The sequence below is a fragment of the Tenebrio molitor genome, chromosome 7 (genome assembly GCF_963966145.1).
Source record: "Tenebrio molitor chromosome 7, icTenMoli1.1, whole genome shotgun sequence".
Lineage (NCBI taxonomy): Eukaryota > Metazoa > Arthropoda > Insecta > Coleoptera > Tenebrionidae > Tenebrio > Tenebrio molitor.
In genome coordinates this window covers 14,885,778-14,908,558 of record NC_091052.1, presented here as the reverse complement: position 1 = coordinate 14,908,558, position 22,781 = coordinate 14,885,778, and the positions used below count along the sequence as shown (strand labels likewise).

Below are 22,781 nucleotides of genomic sequence, written 5' to 3'. Positions count from 1 at the left end.
TCCTCAAGGAAAAAATGAATATGACGCAACGCTTGTTTCGATAAATGCATCGACTTCCTGCATAATTAAACGAACAAAATCACATGACATTAAAAACCCTTTAACAAGTCGTTAGCGGGGCACAAGTCTCGAACAATAATAATTTACGAAATCCTGATGCGTCCAAGTCGCGAAAAATTTCCGGCTTGTATATCTGCCTCCATTGTTTCGCTTCCTTCAGGACTGAATTTGATTAATTATGTACGGTAGACGTCACGATCTGAAAGACCTATCCGTAAAATATTCGAGGCGAACGTCACTCGAACATTCGCCACCGAGATTTTAACGTCGCCACTATTTAATTCTTAGATGCGAGCTGGTGAAACAATGCACCTCGACGTCTGCAACAAATAATAAATCATCTATTTATGAAATCTTCTGTAATAGTTTTTGTATTGAATAAAAAGCGGCGTACAATGCTCAGTCTTTCGCTAAGCATGGTCTCGTTAGAGGCTCATAGTTCGTATTTCCCGCTGCTTTTATCCGCTTTGTTTCAACTCTTTGAGTGATTGATGGTGCGTTCTGTGTCGGCGGCCCGGTAGGTCCACCGATGGACATTCGGGCTTCGATTAACGCGTCCCAAGATTTCACAGGTTGCAACAATAAATGTGATGTATGGACCTCATGCGTATTCTTGTTTGTCGAGATGTTAACAGTTCTTCAGATAATTAATTCGAGTCGCGGATAACGCGCCGACAAAGCCGCCCAAAACGAAGACTTTTGCGCAACCCCGAATACCCAGATTGTCCACTTAGCCGACTGCATTTTTATTGTATGACCCGCACAGGAAAAATTAAACACTCGGGGAAATAGAATCAATTAGGGAAAGATTTATTACCCCTAAAATAAGTCATTAACCTGGAACCGTCCCTCTAGTCACGCGACGGCTCCAACAATTTCCAAAATTAATTTGGACCTTTTTGGGTTCAAGAAACCGCGACTGCGATTTATTTCGGTTTTTCGAAAAACTACTGCGCGGATTTAACTCTTGGCACTCGAAGCATATTTGTTTTGATTTACGCACAGATAAATAAATCTTTTATGGTCTATTGAAGTTCATGAACGTTACGTTACGTTACAAAGAGTCCACACAGGAGTCTAAGTGCTGGGACAGGTGTTTGGATTTTAAAATGGCACAGATCACGCGATATGCTATTCTAAACAATTCGATTAAACCAGCCATTTTCATTAGCGTTATCGATTCACTCTCCTCCAAATTGCTTTGATAATTGTTTACCCGATTACAAAGTTTCGTCGATACAAAATAATTAATCTGAACAACTTTTTCCAAAACCATCAACTGGACGGGCCTAGGTGTGAATTTGTCCGAATTAAAATTAGATTAACTGGTATTGTTCTAGATTTACATTTAATTTCTTAATTGAAAATACCACATTTTAATTTGCATTTAAATTTGCTAAGCGAAGCTTTGACTGTCCTGTGTTTTAAATTATGAAAAGCATATTACGACACAAGTGGGTTGGATTTTTATAAACAATAAAATAAATCAATTATTGACACAGATTGCCTAGACACGGGCGCAAACAAATCGCCTAGACGATAATCCAATTTTGAACATTTTTTCTTATTTGTGTGGGGTCCAAGTTGGCGCTGAAATTTTTCAACATTTTTTCTACATTTACAATTTTTACATAAACGCAACGTACCGCAATTAATTAAACTGTCACAATTTTAAATACCGACTGGATTTGATTTTGTTTGTTGCGCTTGCGGATCACGACAGCCGCTACCTTTACGCACATAAATGTTTGATGTTAGGGTAGATTTACGCGATTGCGCGAGGACATAGACGCAACACACCATCACAACGAAATGATTTCAGCTTTAAGTGGCGACTAGTTTTGAATTTTTTTTGTTGGCGGATCGTGGGGTACGAGGGATCCTTTGCCCTGTTCGTCGGCGTATTCGTGTGATTGATAGACTTGTCGGGTTAATCTCCTGTTTCTGTGCGTGTGGGTCTCGGTAGTTCCTGCCGGTGTATGTGATCGGTGCGATAATTTGTTTTGCTTCGGTTGCCGATTGATAGATGGGATTATAATTTTTAATTGGGACAGTTTAATCGTCCCCAGCTCGGAGTACCAAACGCGCCGAACTAGTACCATTAGACGGTGGTACTTTGCGTCAGATGCGGATGCGACACGGCACTTAGCGCTATGACAACAAGGTGAGGATAAATGAAACGGCAATTAATTTCAATTGTACCATGCCCGCTACAAAAGAATTCTCGCGGATGGTAAAGGTGGTTTTATGGGAGCGATTACGGTGGTGATAATGGGCAACGGTTTAATAGCGATTTCGGGTCAGCGATGACAAAATAGAAATCAAAGATTCTACTCGGTGACGAAAAAAATTCAAATAATCTACACCTGGCTGGGTGTTTTTATTGGAAGTTTTCGCGTCGAAGGCGTTCATACAACACCGATAAGAAATTAATTCTCTAACTGAACGCTTTGTCATCGAGAATTAAAGATTAGAACCGATTAATTATTTCAATGAAGGTGGCACAGCATTGAGCCCGGATTTATTTATCATTACGGGCATTTTTATCAAGTAATGACAATTCCTTTGAAAGCATAATTTTTTATATTATCGTTTATTTTGCTGTACGCCCACTTTGTACAAGACATCCACAATACTAGATTCAATAATGAAATTATGAAGTATTGAAGTTTCGTTTCCCGGCGGTCACCCATCCAAACACGGCACCACACTCCTTACTGCTTAACTTCACTGATCAAATGATGACCCCGCTTTCATCGTAGTGGGGCCACCGTATAATTATAAAATAAAAATTCCAAAAAAATTATATTATTTATAATTAAACAAATTAAACTAACTAGAGCAATTAATAATTTTGCTAACGATTATGATATTTTTAATTGTTCGTTATGTAAATTACAATCGATGTTATTATCCGTTAACGATGTAACCTCTTGAGGGTATCGCTCTCATTGGTGTTTGGAAGTGTTGAAAGAACTTGGATAAATGTATGTTAATAAAAGTTCTTGTTTTATCTGATGTTCAGATGCATGTTTTTTTTTTTGTTAAATTGCTTATGAAGGATGACCTTTTTGGCAAATAGATTCTTATTATTCTTGTAATTAACTGTATAGAATAAAACATATTTTTTTACAACTGGAAGAAGGTTTCACTTAGAGGAGATTTGTTCTAAGAATGACAGAAAATAACCTAATCGCCATTAGATTTAAGAAATATTCTAGAGTCGCAATGCATCAAATGGTAGAAAGAAGCTCTAACAAAATAAGATGAAGGTACTTCTAAAAAATACCTCACCGTGAAATTTATAGATTTGATTTAGATCTGAATTGCGACAATGGGAATTTCCAGCATACTCTGATCTAGTCAATATGAAGCAATCTAGAAGTGTAGGGATAATGCAAAAATCTTTTTGCAGTTAACGGCGTTCTGAAAGTGAGAAACATTTGCACCATGCCAAGCTACACTTTTACTGCACAATTTTTGGAAGCTTCAGAAGTAAAATTGTCACAACATCCTCCTCACTGTACCGACTTGACACCTTGCGATTCTTCCTAGCCCTTAAATTAAAAAAGATAATACTTGATTTGTGATTTTCTAGTACTGATCAAAATTCTGAATGTTTCAAAATTCTTGTTATTAGTAGGTACCCCAAAAACAGTGTTTTTTTACTTTTGTTGACTAGTTCCATCAAATGAATGATGAATAATCCTGAATCCTGAATAATGGAAAACAAAAATATTTTACAAATAACATTTGTTTGACTAGATTATAGAAACTTTTAGTGTAATCTGGGTATTAACGCATGCACAGAATTAAATAGACTGTGAATGAAATGTTCATTCTTTCGTACATTGACAGTTATCATTTCGTTGCAATAACTGTCAGCGTTAGTTTCCTACAATTTTTCTTAAACAAGTGTTGCGTAGTAGCTGTCCAATTAGAGTGATTTTAAAAATTATATCCTTGCAAATCTGCAACAAAAGGCTTCGTTCGCCTTGTACCAACGAAGTACTTTCTCAACGAACTGTATACAACTAATACAAAGAAATTAATTTGTTTCATTTAACGACGCTTCATGTGAAGGATGATCAAATTCTACTGACACAAAGTGATAACCGAGTCATCTACATAATCATAAGAAGTACCTCAGGTACTAGGATGACTAGTATTAGCAACATCTTCCTCGATGGAAATTTTTTGCTTCTAAGTACCCCTTATTGTAAAAGGTGTTCAAAAAGAAACAACGCGTGCAATGGTACATTGGGTGGTACCTCCAAAACAGTCTTCAATGTGACAAAAGCATTTGAACTTGAGTCTAAAAATGAATCGCCACACGAAGGTTCTTTCCTTCTCAAAATTTGAAGCCGTTGCAACTATTCTTTAATAATAATCAATGTAATGTGAATGAAATGTTCATTCTTTCGTACAATGACAGCTATCATTTCTTTGCAATGACTGTCAGCGTTAGTTTTCTACAATTTTTTTAAATAAGTGTTGCGTGATAGATATCCATTTAAAGTGATTTTAAAAATTATCTCTTTGAAAATCTGCATGAAAAGGCTTCGTTCGCATTTTACCAACGCAGTACTTTCCCAAGGAACTGTTTATAACAACGAAATTAACTTGTTTCATTTAACGACGCTTCACGTGATGGCTTCACGTGATGGACGATCAAATTCTACTGACTAAAGAATGGTACAAAATGATAACCGAGTCATCTACATAATCATAAGAAGTACCTTGGGTACTAAATTGACTAGTATTAACATCTTGTTCGATAATTTAGGAGTCAAAATAATTTTTTGCTTCTAAGTACCCCTTATTTTAACAGATGTTCAAAAGCAACAATGCGTGGAATGGTACATTAGGTGGTACCTCCAAAATAGTCTTCAATGTGATAAAAGCATTTGAACTTGAATCTAAAAATGAATCGCCACACGAAGCTGTAGGTTCTTTTCTTCTCAAAATTTGAACCCGTTGCAACTATTCTTTAATAATGATCAATGTAATACGAATGCAGAAGGGTACATAGCAATGTACCCTGTGAATGAAATGTTCAATAACTGTCAGCGTTAGTTTTCTACAATTTTTTAAATAAGTGATTTTAAAAATTCTCGCCTTGAAAATCTGCATCAAAAGGCTTCGTTCGCCTTTTACCAAGGAAGTACTTTCCCAAGGAACTGTATAAAACAACGAAATTAACATTTAACGACGCTTCACGTGAAGGACGATCAAATTCTACTGACTAAAGAATGGTACAAAATGATAACCGAGTCATCTACATAATCATAAGAAGTACCCTGGGTGCTACAATGACTAGTATTAACAACATCTTGCTCGATAATTTAGGCGTCAAAGTAATTTTGCTGCTACCCCTTATTTTAACAGATGTTCAAAAGCAACAATGCGTGGAATGGTACATTGGGTGGTACCTCCAAAATAATTTTCAATGTCACAAAAGCATTTGAACCTGAATCTAAAAATGAATCGCCACAGTTAGGTAATTTTGAAGTGTAGCGAAGAAGATATGGGTTCTTTCCTTCTCAAAATTTGAACCCGTTGCAACTATTATTTAGATAAATCGGTGCAAAGCGAATGCAGAGAGGTACATAGCAATGTACCTCTCAAAAGTTTCGTTTCTTATTAGTTACACATTTGTAGGTTTCAGTAGCAAAATTATTGGATAATTGGTTATCTCTTTAAATCAAAATGTCATTACTGTAGCATTGAACAAGGAATTTATGTTTCTAAAAAATTCCATTTTATTGTGAGTCACTGTGTACATTTTACAATGTCTTATTTTTATCTAATGAGACTGAAGTGCCTTCAAACACATAATTCCTTCATTCACTATTTAGAGCTTAGAGATATTTTGAAGATACGTTTTTTTGTGAAACACTGTGTATATCTTGTAAAGAAAAATGTGGTCCCCAAATCGCTAATTTCTTTACCACAGCTCGAATAAAGAATGTTACGAAAGAAAATATTCTTAATTAACTGTGTATTTTTTTACAGTTCAAACATCTTTAATGAGACAGCTAATACTACAAGGGGATGCGCCAAAAAATCGTGATCTTTATGTCATTTTTTTACATATTTCATTCGGGTAACTGTGTATATTTTTTAACAAACAAAACTTCATCTTTTATCACATGAAATTACAGTCCTGATCTGGCACTTTCCGATTTCTTCTTGCTCTCCAGATTAAAATTGAATCGGTCGCAAAAATGCATAATCTTACTTCAGAAAGAACGAAATTGTTTTGTCGACTACACTGAACAAATTAATTTGAAAAGCAATTTTTTTTTCACGGTAAGCTTCGTTCATTTTTGATTTGTAACCGTTTTTGGCACATTTAATTGTGGAAATGTGTCAGATTCCCTAATAAGGGAGCCACGATCGTTACACTAATAAGAATTGTATAGAGATATGTCGGTAAAATTTGTATCCCTCGTGCCCGAGCCGACCATATTATACCATGCACCACCCACGCCACTCGCACGGCAATAAATTGTTTTATATAAATCGCCGTAACGTAAATGTACCGCACCTAATTTACAACAGACTTTCATGTGAGAAACCGAACAAATATGTAAGTGTTGAAGTGTGTTTGCATACTTTGGGAAATTTATTATAAGAGCGGTCTTTCTGCATCCGCAGTCACTTTCTCGAGCTATTTAGACAAACTCGCGCCTGAAAATCCCTCTAAAAATTCCCAAATTAACTATTTATGAGCCGAATCGATCCTATCCCTGTTAACGAGACTATAATAGAAGGTTATGTCGAAAGTGTACAAATTTTCTCACTTTTTCGACACCCAACGGGCTGTCATTACTTGTCTATTAAAGTCACGGTTCCGCATTATCTACATGTACTATCGATATTTTACAACCAGACCGTTCACTCTTCCAATTTCCATTTTTAACAACACGTTACGTCACCAAAACCATCTGTTGTGGCTCCCCTCGCGACATTTACAACCCCTAACGAACGGTAAGCGCTGGATAATCATTTATAAATTTTCGACTTGTTATGTGGCTCCCATTGGATTAATGACGGTTTAATACGATTAATTAATGTCACGGGGCACTAATCGAAAATTATGGACGGAAAAGACGCTACGAGATTTAGCGGAAGCGATAAATCTGCTGGTCGGGTTGGACACAAAAAGACGGGAGGAGGGCGGAAGCAAATGACAGATCCGAAATGGTTGTCAGAGATGTCATAGTCGGTACCATGAAAAAAATTATCAAGTCTCAGGGAAATACTTGTCGTTTACATTTCTGGACAGCTTCGAGAACTCCAGCTTTTCTTAGAATTAATACAAAAATGCAAGTTCAGGTTCTATCGCACTGATCAAAATACTCAAATTATTATTATGTATAAATATTATTAAGTTTTAGTATAATGGGAGGCCATGATTTATTTTTTAACGTTGGACATACTGTTCGATTTCCGTCACGAAAGTGCCTACATGATGTCTGAGTATTCTTTTTTTGCAAATTAGTAAAACTGATAACAATGCACTAGACATTGACGCTGTTTATAACCTCAAACTTAGAAAAACATAACCTAATTCAACAGACAGCTTTACTACCAAATTAAATGTAAAATTTACATGCCCTTCCGTTATACCAAAATTGACGTGAATGCGTTTTATGTCTTAAGTGTTTCGTAAAAATCGATTTCATTATGAGCAACTGTGTATATCGTGTAAGAGTTTAAATAGCATTAAATAAATTTAAATATTTATAACGAGATCTCAAGATCTTCAATTATATTTACAGCTCTTTTATTATGGTATGAAGCAATATATGTATTTTATCGTGGCTCACTGTGTATATTTTGTAACAATCATGTACCTACAATTTAAACATATTTAATAAAGTAAATATATTGGCTTAAATACTTAGTTTCTTCATAACAGAATGGAACAACGAACGTTAAGAAAGTAAACATTTTTAGTCATTAATTATCTTGTGAGGTGTTTCTAAAAAAATTCATTTTATTGTGGGCATCTGTGTATATGTATTTTGAAAAATATCTGTACAGTTTAAAAATTATTAATGAATTACTAATGTGTCCAAGTATAATTTGCTTGCTACAGAATGGAACCAGAAATCTTTTACACTGAGTTTCTAAAAAAATCGATTTTATTCTGGGCATCTGTGTATATTTTACAATTTCTTATTTTTGTTTAATAAGACAGAAGTTATTCCGAATATTTAATATATCGTTTGTCTTAAATTTATAATTTTTCAAATTTAAAAAAACAAAATAAAATATTGTGGATCACTGCTTATGTTTTGTCACAATGATGTAAAATGCATTCACGTTGTGTTGGCACAATGGGAGGCCATGGAAATTTTGCATTTAAATCAGTAGTAAAGCCGTCTGTTGAATTAGGTTGTCTTTATCTAAGTTTGAGGTTATAAATAGCGTCAATGTCTAGTGCATTTTTGTCAGTTTTACTAAGTTCACCGTGTACATTTTGTAACAACATAGGTATAAGTATACATTTTAAACATATAGACTGAAATATATTATGTGACAAATAATGTACAGTTCAGACACATTTAATGAGACAGTAGCATTGCATTTCCAAACGCAACAGTGAAATTTGTCAGCGAATTATTATGTCCATTTTATTTATTTGTTAAATATTGATTAAATTATATGTTTTAGTTGGACAATTGTGAATACAATACAAAATGCAATAAATACAAAAATACACAAAAATTAGCTCTTTAGATTCTACAATTTTTGTAAAGAGATATTTATGACATATGGGTAAATAGGAGTTTTTTACATCTCTGAGTAGATAAATTGACGTTTAAGAAAAACATTGTAGAGTAAGATTTTTTGCTTTTCAAGTGCTGAGAATTATGTAGTATTTTTTTCTGAAATAATTTTGATCCAAGAATAAAAATAATGATCATTTCTAGATTACACTTCCTTTGGAAGATCGACAAAAGTTTCAAGATGTTATATATTTTTTTAAATGAACCTGGATTAATTTTATAAAATGTCTTCCTCAGCAAAATTTTTCACACACAACAACTTTCCATATCTGGCAATTAATCCGAAAATTGTATGCAACCTACCACTTAACACGCACAGATAACTCATGCGTTAGATTTTGATGAAAGTCTAGCAATTTATCTGAAAGCTCGCCACGTTTGAAATCAGATTCATTAATCTCCACCCAATTAAACGCAAAAACTGGTCGTCGCCAATTAAAAATCGGGCGATAGTTTCGCATCGAATTTTGGAGTTTTCCGAGAGGCGATAAATCTAGTAAAGAAAGGACCGGAAACGAGTCCGAAACGGCGTAATTGTAGACGTTTTAAAATTGAAAAGGCATTAAGATGCATCTGGAACAAAACACATGTTCGCCGCCAGAGAATACACCCGAGTGGCGCAATCCCGAAGACTCCCGGGATATTTATGGCCCTGGGGTCACAAGCCATTGCTCCTGCCCGCATTATTACCCAACAGGGTTTATATTCGATTGTGCAGACGCTCGCAAAATATATACACCTGTTGAAGTCACGGTGTTGCTTCACCATCGATATAAAACCAAGTCGGGAGATAAAAGCCCTTCAGCTGGAAGCGGCGGGAACGAATGTGGGAATTTTCGGCCCGACGATTAAATCCCGACCAACGGAAAATACACAATCGAAATTATTACTCCGGATGCGCGGATTTAACGCGTCCGGATTATTTATTTTTCTAATTAGCACCACTTAAGAACGCTTCCACCGGGTGTGATTGCTATTAATTACCAAGTGTGATTAGTTAAAGTCCGCTTAATTTCTATTTGCATATAATTACGCAGGTAAGCGCACATAAATAAAATTCATTTGGACGCCACTAGAAAAAGTCGTAAATAATGCGGTGGAGAATTAATTATTATTATTTATTGGGCAACGATTGGAAAATGTGACGAAACTTTAATAACACACCAAACAAATTTTATGTACACTGCGTGATAAAAAAGAGTGAAACTGAAATTTGTAATTTTCAAAAATATCGCTTTCACTGGTTTTATCTGATTTGGCCTGATTTTGTTGTACCGGGTGGTCCACTTTCAAAGGAATGGTTTCTTAATGACTTTTGGCACAGGTAAATGGTCACTAATCGTAGGATGGCAGGAAAGCAAGGACGAAGACGGAAAATTTGAATAGATGACAAATGACTCCGACCATTTTAACCCCCTTCTGTGTTTGTCTACCTTACAATTTTTTTTTTATATTTAATAAAAAATTCATTGTGTGGCGTTTCACAGGAAATGGCTTTAGATAATTCGAAAAGAATGTAGATACTAAAAACTTATGCATTTTTCTTTAAGCGGAAATGAATTCGGAAAGTTCCAGATTTATTTTTTAATTTTTTGATTTCAATTAATTTGTCAAGAGAAAAAACAAAAGTCTTCTTATTTGTATTAGACAGATAATTTATCTTATACCTAGTGTACAAATATCGAGAGAGCTCTTTTGATTTCGCTTAGATTAAATTTTAAAAATTGTCGAAATAAAAAATTGTTTCTAACAAATGTAAAAGTGACAAAGTTTTTCTCAAAATGATCAAGAGCGAGGACAGAAATCTAAACAAATGACAAATGATTCTCAAACCATTCCAACCCTCTTTTATGTCTGCACAACCCTAAAAAATATTCTTTTCATTATTAAAAAAATAGAATTGTGAGTAGCTGCGCGGCAAATGATTTGCAAGTAGAAAATCGATGTTTTAAAAGCTTTAAAGTGTATCTCTAAAGCGGCAAAAGAGTCTTCTTTTTAAGTTTCTCTGGCGGAACTATTTTTTGTAAATAATTTTCAAAAGCTATTGAGTTAGAATTGCAAAGGAGAAAAAAAGCAGAAATTTCAGAGATTTATCTTTTGCCTAGGTAATGGACAAATATGAGAGAACTTTCATAAAATATAATTTTAAAAAATGTTTACTAGTTATTACATACTTTTAATTTTATGCCTCGCGAAAGGACAATCTTGTACGATTTTGTTCTTTACACTTTTCTAGATGTTTGTCAGAGCTTCTTTGTGCTTTCATTTTCACCAAAAATATTTTAAATGGTGTAATTTATTTTTTCTTTAAAATTTGTTGTTGCTGATCATCATTTATTACGATTGGTAAAAGTCTGCCAAAAATGCATAGAAAATATGAAATTAAACAGTTTAAAAATTAATTCCATGAAATTAAATGAAAGTTCACTCTCTTCTTAATTTCCCTGAATCATTTCCGTTGTCCATTTTGGACACAAATAATTTGCAATAAAATTCCAAGCTCAAGAGTCGTTTTTTAATTTAGTTCTATTGCAATAACACGTCTTAGGTACAGATTCAGAACTTGACAAATGCTAGTTGGGCAAAGTTTTCTTTGTGCTTTTGCATGCAAACCCCCCTCATTTATTCCACATCCGCCGACTTGCACAAAATAAAAAAATTAAAGTCAACGATTTGAACAATTATTTTAATCACCACGTAACGCGGTGCTAATGGGCTTTTTCTATTTATAGACAAATTCAATTAGAAGGGTGGTTTTTGTCGTCGCGCACTTACGCTAATCTTCACCTGCACAAATAATTCAAAAAGTAGTTAAAATCTCGCCGAAGAGGTGGAATAAAATGGCAAAAAATTCTTGTCGTCGAAGGGGGATTGGTGCGAATGCTGTTGGGGCATTTCGCCACCGAATCCGTCAAAAAATGTGATGGAAATTGAATGAACGCGACCGATTGGTCCGTTTAATCGAACCATTACGATAGATAAATCGGTGTAAGAAGAGTGCAATGCATGCCCACATCTTAATTAGTTTGTTGCAGTCTGGCAATTTAGCCGCCCATTTGTTTACCGACAGCAGAGATCGCGATTACATCGTGGCCGTAATCAATCGGGGATGTACAGAAATGGCGTGGAAAATTTTTTGATTGCGATTATGATCGAATCGAACCGCCACGCCCGAGTCGCGCCGCCTCCAATTAAAAATGGGATCAGCTCGAGATAGGGTCCCGGGGGAAGGTTTGTGGAGCGGTCGGGCGACGAAATCGTTGATTACCTGAGACGTTGCGGTTCGTAGGAAAGCAACATCCCTTTGTTCGGGGCGGTTTAAAGCGAGGCGGTTTAAGGAGTTATGATGTGTGTATTACCGTATGAAATTTACACCCCATTTCAATTTATCACACAATAGGTAGGTTTACTTTGGGGAAGATTTATGGAAGAGCGGGGCAGTTTTTTTTCGAACGGCGATAATAGGCGGGCATCGAGGGCTAATTTATCGAGTGCACGAGAATAAGACGAGACGCATAATGCAATTGTTATCTGTAAATGCAGTCGTAATTATAGATTGCTGAATGGTGGGATTGTTTTCGTTTTGTTGAGCCGTTGGAGGTAAGTGTCAAGTTTTGCAGGGGCGGTGAACATTTTTTACCGTCGAGACCCATGCCCCGGGAGTCTCGAGTGTGTTATTATCTCATTGGCGAACCATCATTCGTAATTGGATGGATGCGTTTACATCTAAATCAGCAAAAGCGGATCCACAAGTGGTTCTTGAGAGATTGCCGTAAGATGGTCGGATTATCAATATTTAAGCCGCAAGTGGCGGCCGCTTGATTTATCGCCCCTACCGACACCCCATGATTTACACGAGCGCACTTACTTTGTCCGAGATGAACCCTCTTCATCCAGGGGTAGATCTGCGGCGGGTTGCTCGAGCTGCCGCTCTTTGAGTTGTTGTTGTTGGCGGTCTTCTCGTTGCTCGAAGTGGAGCTGGTGCTGGAGGCCGGCGAGGACAAGTTCTGCGAGGCGGTGGAGGAGCCGGTGGCGGCCTTCCCCGGCGGCGAGGTGCTGACCGAGAGGGGCGACGTGAGGCCCGAGCTCTTGGTGGCGGTGCTGGTGCTCTGCGCGGTCGAGAGCGGCGGCGTGCTCCTGGTGGGCGCTCCGTTGGTGCTGAGGTCCTGCGGCGAGGCCACCCCCGTGGAGGAGGTCGAGTCGGCGTACTTGCAGCTGGCCGAGGGGTTGAGCATGCCGGGGCTCTGCGCGCCGGGGCTGGCGTGGTGCAGGTGGGTGGTGCCGCCTTGGAGGCGCTGCGGCTGCAGCTGGGTGTAGTCGCCCATGGTGGGCTGGAGGCCGTGGCCGGGCGCGGGGGTCGCGTACGGGTGCTGCGGGTATTGCGGGGCCACCTGGGGCGGCGAGTAGCAGGCCGGCGGGTAGGTGGAGGCGGCCGCGTTCGGGTTGTAGTAGTCGCCCCCGGGGCTGGAGGCCTGGTGGGGCTGCTCGGCCCCGGCGCGGGCTTGCTGGCCGTAGCACTGGGCCAAGGAGTTGACGAACTGGTACGAACTCATCTTCGATCAAGTGCTATTACATCATAGGCTTGGGGCACTGTCTTAGTCTGGGCACTGGGCACAACACTGGCACGTGGCCTGGAACTGTCCGACTGGGCTCAAGTACCACCGAATGACATCGCGCCCGAGGAACTACATCGACGACGCTCAAGAACTACCATCGACCGTCACACGTGGAGGTTTATGTGATAGTGATGGACGTCGCGTCGAGACGGTTGCGTAGCGGCGCCACGACTGCCCAATACCGCACTTTGATTGGGTTTAGTATGCGAGAATGCGATCCTCGCGGGGCGAGGACTCCAACAGGACCGAGACACTACTCGCGATGTCTGCGGGAAAAACAGAGATGGACCAAATGGGGGGGAGACTTCCACGCCGGCATGCACACTCCACACGGAGCGGCGTGCTGGAGCTGCGGCGGCGCACGCGCGGGGTGGAGTTTCGGAGGGGCGAGGGGCGGGACCCGGACTTTCAAATTGATAATTTGTGAATTGTTTAAGATTTGACGCTCAGCTGAGCAGTGTGTGTTTCCCGTATTCCGGTAGCAGGAACGTAATGAATCATTCCAACTTATTTATTAGGGAGATGCGGCTCGGTCGTTCGTCCCTCTCAGGTGGAGCGCCGCGGGGGGCGAGGGACGGACCACACATATTTTTTTTTTGGGGTTTTCATCGCGGTCGACTCGTTAAATTCACCTCGACGGAGGAGTTACACCAATTAAACCACGATAAGGACCCGGTTGCTGATGGATCCGATTTGAATAAAACAGCTCCTGGATCGCCTTATCACGCTCTTCCACCGTTCCTTCGATCGCCTCGTCGATGCCAAATTAAACGCTTTTTTCTTTTTTTTAAAACGATCAGTTCAAAGACACGTAAGTACAGGACCTCGCATGCCACCCAAAGAAACTTCTTCCGAAAGCTTCGCTCGCAACTAACAAAAAAACACTAGATTGATATTTTAAATTATTTAAAAGTTCATTTTTAAAATATTCATGTTTAAGGTCAAACTTGAAACAGAGCGAATACTCGTTACCATTAAAAAATTTATTCAAATGTGGACACGACAATCTATTTTCTTACTTTTATTCAGCCCGATACAAGAATTACATTTTAAAAAATCTATCGCATTTTCTTTACTTAGCAACATTTTTCCTGTTTTTACACTTTTCTCCCTATTTCTTACAAGTTCATGTCTCTTCAAAATTTAATTGACAAGCCGTTGTGGCACTTAAGTAACAACTTTCAAATGATACATCGACTAACGTACCTATAGTCGAATTATTTGACTCCGTCCGAAGTATCGAACGTTCAAAAAAAAAATAGTGGTCAAGCTCTATTAGGTAAGTGGTTTTTTAGTTGATACACTTTGACTTTCCATCAGATACATAACCTCGCTTAGATTCTTTTGTCGGTTATTTCAAAAAATATTTGCTTTTGCAAAAAAAAAATTTCATGACGCTAGCTTATTCGCTGAATAAATGACGTCTGAAATTTATACTTTGACAGCTGATGAAGCTATACCATAGGTTAACAGAAAGAAAAGCAAGCGCCAAGACACTTGAGCACAAATTTTTTGAACGCTATGTACTATAGCATATATTTTACCACTGGTGTTCTCACTAAAAGCACTCGTGGGGTTCTAAAACGTAGAAAAACACCACATCTGACCCGACCAAATACATAATTCTTAATTTTTCTTTACGTTAACTGTCATATTTTTATTTTTTGAAAATGAAGAGTGCTCCAAAATTAAGTACATATAAATAACTTTCGTCCTGTTACTGCATATCAAAAAAATTATATGAAAAAATTCTAAAGCTCTGGAAAGTACAGATTTACATTAAAAAAACAATCAGTTCTGCCGGTATGGTGAGTAGGTACATTTTATTTTTTTTAAATTTATATAAAACTAGAAGAAAATGGTAAAAATAGTATCCAGGTACAGTTGGTTGCAAAAAAAACGGAAAACGGAAATTTTTCTAAAGTAAATTTGGTTTTGTCCATTTGTCAATTAATTGTCTACTTGACAATACCCATCAAATAATTTCTAAAAATGTCATTGAATTTTGACGCTTATTCTAACCTATCTCTCGTAAGAAGGTTTCACACTATGAAAAAAATGTAAAAATGTATCAATTTTATTCTGAGTGTTCCCTTTTTTTTGCAACCAACTGTACTAGAAATCTAAAGCAGCATTTATATCGTTACCTTTACTTACATAGGTATATCTTTTTAATATATTTTAAAAACGAGTTAAAAAGACTAGATTTTACATCCTACTTACTTCTCTACTGCTACCAAAGATTTTGCAGTATACTTTTGAGAAATAGTATTGTCCTTAACAAGACCCTTGAGGAGCACCACCGATCGTCAATGAAATATGGGAACCTAATTACTCTTAGCTTTGCAATAACTTCTTTCTTCCTCTTTAGACTTAAATCTTTTCTTCCAGTTTACTCATTTTGGAGGAAGTGACAGTTGGGCAAGATTTGTCAATTATGAGAGGAACTCAGAGTGTGTCAAGAGAATTTTTTGTTGCAGAACAAACTATTAAAGGTGTAACAGCAGATTGCAACAATTTGTTGTGAGAGAGTTGTCAGATTAGATGTGAGATAATTAAATTAGAAGATAAATGTTAGCAATCAATTCTCAATTAATAATATCGAGAGTGGCATTATGTGTGCGAGTTTTAAAGATGTCTGAAGTTTCCTGTTGGAAATTTTACACGTTTTTATGGCAATTAAGTAAGTAGCGAAATAAAAGATAAATTATGTCGAAGTAGCCACCGGCTATCCAGTTCCAACGAGAACAGTGACAGCACCTGCCACAAGAAAAAAATCTAATTGCAGCAATTTGAAATGATCATTAGGCAGTTTAATAATGACAACAATCCGTCCCACCGTGGAACATATTGGGGCCATTTCTAATAAAATTAGTTGGGACAAAGCAGTGTCACAGTAATTATTGATTGCATTGTGCACCAGTTCCAAACCGCCAATCAGATTATGATGTCTGGTCGAAAAAATCATAATCATATCAATTTGCGTCTCGCTTTCCGTCATCACTATCCTTAGGACACGAATTCTTCTTTTATATAAAAATGTAATGACACACGTACGCGCGCATCTGTTTTTGTGGCTACATTTTTGCACACATTTAACTAATGGATACTTAATGAAGGTTCCGTTGAATGGCATTTTATGCAACCTGAGGACAAAAACTAACCATGGCAATAATTACAAGCCAGACGACAATATTTAAAAGCGAATTTTGGTCGACTTGCGGCTTGCCTTAATGCCACCGAGACAAAAATTCGCCCCTTGCATATTTTCTTCTTGTCTTTGATCCATCGACCTTGAGTCTTCTTGCGCCAGGCAACGGGAGATGCCGCTGCGCGAGGCGCCAAATTCGAATCTTGTTGATCGGTTCACCGAGTAGTGCGGCTGGACAAAATCAATTAATCATTGTGGAAACTCTTCGAGTTCTGGTATAAATCAAAATATTTAGAAGCGCAGCAAATAAACTCTTTCATCACATAAACCCTTGATAATTTCACGTGCTTAATCATCCATTTCTTAAAATAGCTCTCGGGTTATTCATTCATCTCTGGAAATAACAAACCGGTGGATTTCTTTTGTTGTTGTGTGGAATTAGCGCCGTTTAGGAAGTAATTAATTCGAGAATAATCAGCCCCGATTAATTACAATAAAATTTGAGTTAGCGCGAAGGTGAGATTTGTGTTTGGAACCGCCACATATATTACTCACGCAATTACGTGATTCATAATGTTTATAATTTATTCTAATGACAAGAGAGATGCATAACTGCGAGCGGCATATTCGATGCAATTCATGGGTTTGTCGGTAAATCCGGTATTTATATGGCGAAATAAACCACAATCCATTAATAAACACTAATTAAGGCTGAAAATTGGTCGAAGGATTCTTTTTACTGATGGCATTAGTCGACGGACGTTTGCTAATTGGGGCATTATCAGGTGCAATTTGCAAAAAATTTCAATCGGCTCTTATTTGCAAATCTCGATCATAAATCAGTCGGGAGTGAACTCTTCAAGGATCCGTTTGCAGAATTATTCGCATATCTGGACAAAACATGGCCAAGACCAGTGTATTTGGAATTTTGCAAAAAGTCGAAGAGGAAAATTTTGGTGTGAAAAATGAAGCCTTGAAAAGAAAAAAATACCAAGGTAGACTGAGATCTAAAAATAAAAAAAAACTGCTCCAGCGTTTAGATTTTTGTTTCTTTTGCAAAATCTTCGGGATATTTTCCTCCGGCGCTTTTTTAAATTAGAAACAAGTGAATTTGAAAATTTATATTTTTTTTGTGCAGAGTCAACCAAGGAGAACGAGCACTGAGACGAGACCAAATAGCTCGACGAAGCGCAAAATAATCCATAAACAAAAGACAAAAAAATTTTCACTTTAATAGTAGGATATTAAGAATGCATTTATCAAACCTGTCCAATTATATTTTTTAACATCACCTTTCATTCCTTTGAGAAACTCTTAAACAATCGCGATTCATAATATGACCTTGGATTTCCACCTGTGTACAAAGTCTTCATTTTTTTTAGATTCTATTCAAAATAATTATAAACTAAAATTTGATCAAATTGAATTTGATGATACAAATATTGCCCGACAGATTTAGAAAGGCAAAAGATCTGAGATATTTTGAAAAGCAAATGACACGTGGGATATTTGGCATGATTATTTCCTGGTTGAATTGGCTTCCAAAAAATATTTGCGTATTTTTAAATATGTAGATAGTTGCAAATAAGAGAATTAAAAAAAATATATTTTTGTCAAAGCTCTTTATGCTTTAGACCAGCGAAAGCTGAGAGGCACAAAAGTGTTGAGGCGCAGTGCAGACATTTTTAAAGACAAACAGCACGTGGAATATTTGACATGATTATTTTCCTGGTTGAACTGGCTTCCAAAAAATATTTGTGTATTTTTGGACATTTTTAAATAGTTAGTTGGAAACAAGAGAATTTTTTCAAAAATAATTTTAGTCAAAGCTCTGTGGTTTACACCAGCGAAAGCTGTCATCTGTCGAATTATACAGTTTGGAATTTTTTGAGAGGCACAAAAGTGTTGAGGCGCAGTAGAGACATTTTTAAAGGTAAATGGCACGTGGGATATTTGACATGATCATTTCCTGGTTGAACTCAATACTCGTGTATCCTTGGAGATTTTTAAAAAAATATTTAATTGCTAGTATTTTGGAGCTTGGGAGCTGCGAAAGCTCTCGCTGGGTGTCATTTCGCGTGATTTGGTTATTCAGATTCCATTCTGGATAGGAAATTAGCGACCCACCCCTCCCGGCCATTGGGCACCGCGTGCCTTCACCCTTGTCCCGTCATCGCACTATTTGCTGGGAAAGAGTAAGTTTGAAAATGGCAGATCCATCTTGCGTTTGACAGGGTGGCCGGGTAATCCATCAGCGCTTGGTCCCAACTCTCTCCCTTCGCCCCGAGCTTTGTCCGACCCGCGACCCTCCTGTCAGGGTTAGTGGAACACGTCACTGAACCTATTATGTACCAATACACACCCCAATGCTGCATATTCACGGCCCGCTCCGCACATCTGGTCTAATGGAAGTGCGCTGTTTCCAATATCGGGACAACTTCCAGAATTTGAGGAGTTTGTCGGGAGTGGGACAGGTGGAGACACTACACTTATCTAGATCGTCCTTTATTGGAGACTATTACATTTGTAAATATGTTCGACATGCGATCGAGTCATTGTGGACACTTGAAATATCACCGAATTCTTTTATCATAAATTGTTATTACCGTATTAGCTTTATTAAAACAATATGGAGGGTCACGCGGTGGTGGTGCTGATGTTGTTTGATGCGGAATCATACAGCGGAAACCAGAAGGAAGATAAATATTCCATTACGGCTCACATGATATATCGAACGGTGGACAATACAAACCATTAAGATAGTTCAATAACGATGATTAAGCTACCTCTCCCCCATGAAAGATCGGCCATTATCAGTCCATCACAGATCTGTTTCTTATCATGAAGGGCCACTTTGGTTCTGCAACTGGAAGAAAAATAAACATGTCAATGTCTCGCATGAATGGAAACAGTCCCGACGACTCAAGAGTCCGCTTAAAAATTTCTTCAACTTCATAATAATAATAATAATACGAATGAAACTCTTACAAAACAAATCGCAAATTTATTAAATCAAATTATTTGAAACCATTAAAAAAAATAAATCTTTGAGATTTATGGTTCTTAAGGTGCGCTCTCACCACCTCACACCGTATGCATCGTACAGTTCACTTGTTTCTAACATATATGTACAGAGTGGAAATTACATCTTTAGCGCTTCTCAACTTGCATATTCTTCAACAATAAAAAATAAATAAAAAATAGTGTCGCGATTTTTTGACATTTTATACTCGTATGCAAAATTTGTATTTATGTATGTACCGCTTGTGCGCTTATAACTGAAGAATCACCGAATAGATTTTGACAGGATTCTCACTGGTAGTTAAAGTGTTTCGCCGTCGTGTTTCCAGATCATTATCTCACCTGAGTTTTTAGATACTGACCCACTTTGACAGTCTTGGAACCTCAGCAAAATTTCCCAACAAACAAATTGGACACAAGACTCGAAGCAGTCTTTTAAAAATTAAATTACCTAATATTGAGATCGACTCTGTTGTGACTAAACAAGGATGTGATCATTTCGAATGTTTTTTTTCCAGGATATTGACCGTACAATATGAACTGGTAAGCGCTGACCTCTCACATAATATTTCTTGCAAAGGAATCGTGCAAGTAGATTTTTTCTTAGAAAACATTTTGGAAAACTTTTTGGCTGTTGATTTTTTTTTATCTAAGAGAACGTGTTTCGTGTGTCGGAACCGTTGAAACAAATATTTAAAAATCCCGTCCCGCTACTCTCTCGCGCATATTTTATTAAAATTAATTATCTCTTGAAGATAAATGATTTGTTTGGCTACACCATCCACTACCAGAAAAATAACTCCGTCTAATAATAATTTTAACGAAACAATTGACCTTTGCGTCCGCCATCCAACACCTGCCCGTGTTTCTTAATGAGGTTAGCACCGTTAAAAGAAAAAAAGAAGTCGCGAATGTTCACCTCAAAGGTCCAGTTTTCACTGCCGTTCAACTGTCAGACGTTATTGATGATCTTCGTCGGACGAACGATTAAATGTAAGGGTAGACATGCCTGTGCCGTATCTGATCACTCACATTCTAACCTATTTTTGTTTGTTGTTTTTTTATTGTTTACATTCCTCGCGTATCACCATATATGCAGAAAAAACTGACACGTTGTTATTAACGACCGTGCACTTTTAACCCCAACGCAAATGTGCTAATTACGGCACTGGGGTGATAAAAACCGGACGTGGAGAACGCGTGCGGGGAAAAGTGACAGTTTAAATAGTTTTCAAGCGAAACGGCCAGCGAGACCGCCACATCTCATCACATCGATTTTTCTTGGGAACGAGGAAAAGCGCGAGTGTGTGCCTACAAAACGATCGATAATCATCGGACAAGACAAGAAAATCGCCGGGAGATAAATAATTACTGAATAAATTTGTGTTGGGGTCATCACGCGAAACACTGATCTAATCTAGCGTTACTAACAAGTGTCTGTACATACCGTGCAGCAAACGTCATAATCTCGCACTCGCATCGACTTGCATAAATAATACAACACCAAAAAACAAAGAAAATGTACGATGCACCGCTCCGTTTATCTCATTAGATCAGCCATCTTTGATGCTCGAGATGCGCATGCTTACCTGAGGTGCAGCTGCAACGGTCCCGACTTTCTCTTCGGGGACTGGGGGTTGTGACAAAATGTCAAAATCTGAATGGAAAAATTCCGGCTCTTTGGTCTCGCCGCCTACACTCAAAGGGGTGTGATTGTCAAAATATTTGTCCCTGGAGAGTCGTAATTGACGAAAGAGGTATTTACAAGTGGCACTTTATTCACTCTACATAAGAATATAAAAATCTAGTAATCTCTCTTATCTTACAATAAACTCGTGACTGGACTAATCTATTTACAGTTTTGATTTGGCTCGCGGCTCGACTGGCGTCTAGGGCGACTCCGGGGGCCCTGGAAGGTTCCGGATCTGGGTGAGCGGTTTGGCGACGTCGTCGAACACGTTTCTGTTCGCATCGTTCATTGAAGTCTCTGTGTAATGAGCGAGAAAATTCTGTGCGGTTAGATTCTGCTCTTGTGCGTTCATCTTGGAGTCCTTCTTCGCCTTCATCCTCCGGTTCTGGAACCAGATCTTGATTTGACGCTCGGTCAGATGCAAAGAATGGGCGATCTCGACGCGGCGACGTCTCGTCAAGTACTTGTTGAAGTGGAACTCCTTCTCCAGTTCTAGAGTCTGGTAGCGGGTGTAGGTCTGGCGGGTTCTTTTGCCGCCGACTTGGTCACCTAAAGCACGACACATCATTTCGGAACCTTGTATAAGATATAAGAGTCGTACCGTTAGTTTTCATCCAAGGGTAGAAACTGTCGGCGGGGGCGCTGCCGGGCGCTTGGAAATCGTCTTCGACGGGCTGCACGTTCGCGCTGTACTCCTGGCTCTTCTTCGCCAAGGGTTTGGTCAAAAGCGCCCTCAACGCCGGCGAATCGTCCTCGACTTTGGCCTCATTAGCGACACTCTTGTACGGTCCTTGCTGACAGGTGTCGAAGAGATTGAGTTGTTGCGTGAAGTCAGCCGCGATGGAATTGTCAAAATGTATTTGATTGATCGAGAACCTGCAGCTCTCGTAAGTTTGTTCTTCTTTGATCGGGTAGGCGGCTTGATTGGGTGGATTGTGTTCTTGCGGATAAAGCTGAGTCCTGTAGTCCTGGTACAGGTGGGTACCGGCCCAGTAGTCGGGGGTGTAGACGTCCATCACTGACACTCACTCGGCAAAACTTCAATTGCGACTAAACTCCATGTCCGACCTTGCCACGGTCCAGGCACGTTCGGGTAAATGTTAACATTGTCAAGTATTCCCCCAAAAGTCGGGAGGGGTTGCGACCCCCTAAGGTTTGTCGCCGGCTCTTTTATTCCGACAGCTGCCCTGCCAGCGCACCCACCCCCGACCGTCGCCGCTTTTTCATCTTATTTATTGTATCGACAGAATGTGATTCGTCCTGATTGACTTCTTCAGTTTTAATAACGGGCAGGTAATAAAAAAATGGGCCAGACCGGGCCTTCCGAGAACATCGAACAATTCATTATACGGTTTTACAGCTTTCTGTAACAAATCCGTGAGCAACGGACTATCTATCGATGATTTACTGCGATTACAGGACCGTACCGAGCTGTGGGAAAG

The 22,781-nt window shown here is 38.5% G+C and overlaps 2 protein-coding genes and 1 long non-coding RNA gene across 4 annotated transcripts in view; all 3 read right to left on the bottom strand.

Moving 5' to 3' along the window:
- The window catches only part of LOC138134838 (homeotic protein Sex combs reduced-like), a 31,623-nt gene extending 17,891 nt beyond the window's left edge, over positions 1-13,732 (bottom strand). The window contains exon 1 of one of the 2 annotated variants that reach the window (XM_069053382.1): positions 12,730-13,732. In XM_069053382.1, coding sequence (XP_068909483.1) covers positions 12,730-13,414 — 685 coding nt within the window. In that variant the 5' untranslated portion in view covers positions 13,415-13,732. The remainder of the gene's footprint in view (positions 1-12,729) is intronic. The other variant, XM_069053383.1, reaches the window with a different exon arrangement.
- Positions 13,733-19,117: 5,385 nt separating this feature from the next.
- Positions 19,118-21,222, bottom strand: LOC138135683 (uncharacterized). The gene is made up of 2 exons (XR_011161058.1): positions 21,097-21,222; positions 19,118-19,494 (listed from the first exon to the last, which is right to left on the bottom strand). It is a non-coding gene; the product is annotated as an uncharacterized lncRNA (long non-coding RNA).
- A 247-nt stretch (positions 21,223-21,469) lies between these two features.
- On the bottom strand, positions 21,470-22,420 carry LOC138135772 (homeobox protein Hox-A7-like). The gene is made up of 2 exons (XM_069054635.1): positions 21,941-22,420; positions 21,470-21,888 (listed from the first exon to the last, which is right to left on the bottom strand). The coding sequence occupies exons 1-2, from the start codon at positions 22,353-22,355 to the stop codon at positions 21,539-21,541; spliced, it is 765 nt and encodes a 254-aa protein (XP_068910736.1). The 5' UTR covers positions 22,356-22,420; the 3' UTR covers positions 21,470-21,538.
- Between the last annotated feature and the right edge of the window lie 361 nt (positions 22,421-22,781).